General features: G+C 40.6%; 1 protein-coding gene across 1 annotated transcript; it reads left to right on the plus strand.

Annotated features, from left to right (window-relative positions):
- Nucleotides 1–212: 212 nt before the first annotated feature.
- Nucleotides 213–3,145, plus strand: LOC112732380 (pollen receptor-like kinase 4). The gene is made up of 3 exons (XM_025781089.3): nucleotides 213–1,396; nucleotides 1,491–2,165; nucleotides 2,255–3,145. The coding sequence occupies exons 1-3, from the start codon at nucleotides 727–729 to the stop codon at nucleotides 2,911–2,913; spliced, it is 2,004 nt and encodes a 667-aa protein (XP_025636874.1). The 5' UTR covers nucleotides 213–726; the 3' UTR covers nucleotides 2,914–3,145.
- The last annotated feature ends 391 nt before the right edge of the window (nucleotides 3,146–3,536 follow it).

Consider the following 3,536-nt stretch of genomic DNA (forward strand, 5'->3'; position numbering starts at 1 on the left):
CAGAGGGCCCGCCCTTGCCCATAAGATTGTCTGTTTTTGTTATTCCAGGTACCTGTCAACTTCCTTCATCTTTGTAATTGGATAGAATGTACTTGAATCTTCTTTCTACCGAACTATGAACAGAAAACAGCGGCAAAGCTAAACGACTTCTGAACATAGCATGTGTAAACATAGATTTCCGTGTATAGCAATAGCATACAGTTACGTGAAACGACGCATTCTGTTATCCGCCACGGTGGAAGTTGGTTTAGACATAATGTTGTTATTAAGTGGACAAGGGAGTGCAGGTAGGAAGAGATTTCAATGTCTGTTATGTGTTGTTTTATGGTATGGTCAAGGTGGAGTCAGCAGAAATCGTTAAAAATAGGGTATTGCATTGGAAAAAAGTGTTGTAGTCCCTGTGACATATAAAGGGTTGGCCGGGTAATTCTCACAAACAAAAAGATGGAAGACTTGGTCAACATGTCGATCATCGTCACTCTGAATTAACACACCGTCTCCATCTCCTATTCTCATTCTCACCCTTCAACTTCAATGCCATCAAAACTTGTCCACCTTCCAAATCGTCATTCCTTCTTTCTCCCCCTCTAGACTGACCCATTGTTATACCTCTTCTCTTCCATCACTGCCACACAGTCCCTCCTCGAGGGCGCACGCCGCCCCTAGTGCGCGTGTGCGTGCCTACCGGCTCTTCTTCTCCTTCTCCCCGTCTTCGTTAATTAATTAATGGCATTCACTGTTTGTAGCTCTTATTGCATCACAATATCCATTGTTCTCGTAGTGTGCGGTGTTGTTGTTGTTCCCTCTCACGGAGCCACAGAATCGGAACTGCTCCTCGCCGTGAAGGATAAATTACAGAACACCAAAGAGTTATCTTCATGGACACCATCTACGACTCCGTGTTCAGGTAGAAAAGCAAACTGGAAAGGTGTTCTTTGCAATAATGGGGTAGTAACCGGGCTGCAGCTTGAGGGTATGGGGCTCAAGGGTGTCATTGATGTCGATTCTCTCAAGGGTTTACCAAATCTTAGAACCATAAGTTTCATGAATAATGAACTTGAGGGTCCAATGCCACAAATCAACAAGCTAAACGGTTTGAGGTCGGTATACCTTTCAAACAATAAGTTTTCTGGTGTTCTTCCGGACAACGCCTTCCAAGGCATGGTATGGTTGAAGAAAATCTATTTGTCAAACAATAAGCTTACGGGTCCTATTCCGGAAGGTTCTCTGACCAAATTGCCAAAGCTTATGGAGTTGAAGTTGGATGGCAATCAATTTACTGGGCCTGTTCCCAACTTGCCGCAGACTTCATTGACCTCAGTTAACTTCGCAAACAACAAGTTGCAAGGCCCAATTCCAGATTCCATGTCCAAGATGCCCTCTGCTTCCTTTTCTGGTAATAGAGAATATGCCAGTTTGCATGCATGTCTATGATTATTAGTTATGTGATGAGGATGTTAAAACTCTTAATAAGTATGCGTGAATTGCAGGTAATGAAGAGTTATGTGGACCGCCTATGGGAGAATGTAAGAAGCAGAACCAAGACCAGAATCAGAATCAGAACCAGAACCAGAACAACGACGACAAGAGGAAGCACACAACCATGAGCATTGTTGTGGTTGTCGTAGCTGTGGTGGTGGCATTGATAGTGATTGCAGTAGTAATGTTCATCCTTTTTTACCGTAGGAAACAAGCGAAAAAAAGAGAAATAGAATCATCGATGGAGAGTCAAGAAATAGGCGCACCGCAACTGAGGAAAGGGAAATCAAATCAATTTGGGAATGAGATCAGAAGCAGGTCAATTAGATCGGTAAGCTCCAACCACAGCAGAAGAGGAGGGGATCACATGAAGTTGTCGTTCATAAGGGAAGACGGAGAGAAATTCGAGCTACACGATTTGCTGAGAGCTTCGGCTGAGATCATGGGAAGTGGATGTTTCAGTTCTTCATACAAGGCTTCTCTACCCAAAGGGCAAATGATAGTGGTGAAGAGGTACAAGCAGATGAACAATGTAGGAAGGGACGAGTTCCATGAACACATGAGAAGGATTGGAAGGTTGAATCACCCAAGTCTGCTTCCTCTTGTGGCTTACTACTACAGAAAGGAGGAGAAGCTCTTGGTTACTGACTTAGTTAAGAATGGAAGTTTGGCTGTTCGCCTTCATGGTATGTATTGAAATTCTTTTTCATCATAGATTACTCTTTATATTGATTGAAAATAACCTCTCTAATCTTGTGCTTCTTTTCATTTTTAGGATACCAAAGTCTTGGGCTAGAAAGTCTTGATTGGCCAGCGAGGTTGAAGATTGTGAAAGGAATAACCAAAGGTCTTGAATATCTATTCAAGGACTTGCCAAGCCTTATAGCACCACATGGAAACCTTAAATCGTGCAATATTCTTCTAACAGAATCTCTTGAGCCACTCCTCTGTGACTACGGATTGATCCCACTTATAAACCAGGAACTCGCCAAGGACATCATGGTTGTGTACAAGTCCCCAGAGTACTTGAACAATGGAAGAATCACAAAGAAGACTGACGTGTGGTGCCTTGGAATCTTGATCCTGGAGATTCTCACTGGCAAGTTCCCTGAGAATTTCTTGCAGCAGGGTAAAGGGAGCGAGGTGAGTCTCGCAAATTGGGTTCGTTCCATTGCCCCAGAAGAATGGACCAAGGAGGTCTTTGATAAGGAGTTAATGGGAGCGATCAAGACCAGTGAGGGAGAGATGGTGAAGCTGTTGAATATTGCGATGGCGTGTTGTGAAGAGGATTTGGAGAAAAGGTGGGACTTGAAAGAAGCAGTTGAGAAGATTGAAGAGATTAGAGAGAAGGATCAAGAAGATGATTTTTTCACTGTTGCTGATGATGCAGATGTAGGGTCTACAAGGACACTGTCTGGTGAAATCAATTTCTAGAACAATGCAATATAGTAATAATGCATGCATGCATGCATGGATTGGATTTTCTATCAGCGTTCTATTTTGGTTCTTCATGCATGATATTGATGGATGTAATATTATACGGGGACAAGGAATTTGGGGGGGAGGTTGTAGCACATACCATATTGCATCAACAAAGGCTTGTCTTCTTTCCTGTAATATTATTATTATTTACAATTATTTTATTCTTGTTTCTATTTTTTGATAAGCTTGGTTCTTGTTTCTATATGGATTTGAATTCAAGATAATCAACCAAGATATTTAAAGTCACGCTCTTCGCACGTTAAACAAAAGAAAGATAATAATAAAGGTGGATACTACCATGACAATTTTATAATTATCTTCGTATGAAAATATTTTTTTTTTATTATTGGATGATAAATTGTAAGGTTTGATTTTGATACGTTATAAAAGTGATATTTTTTTTAAGGAAAATATAAACACAAAATACACTTTTAACACAATTTTTTTTAAAAAGATGTTTTTAGCCTCTTTATTTGAATAGGTGCCAATAATAAATACTTCTTAGAAAAGACTATGACATTATAATTGGGGAATACTAGGAGGCCAGCAACTTTTGTGATTTGTAACCATCAAAT

The sequence above is a fragment of the Arachis hypogaea genome, chromosome 13 (genome assembly GCF_003086295.3).
Source record: "Arachis hypogaea cultivar Tifrunner chromosome 13, arahy.Tifrunner.gnm2.J5K5, whole genome shotgun sequence".
Taxonomy (NCBI): domain Eukaryota; kingdom Viridiplantae; phylum Streptophyta; class Magnoliopsida; order Fabales; family Fabaceae; genus Arachis; species Arachis hypogaea.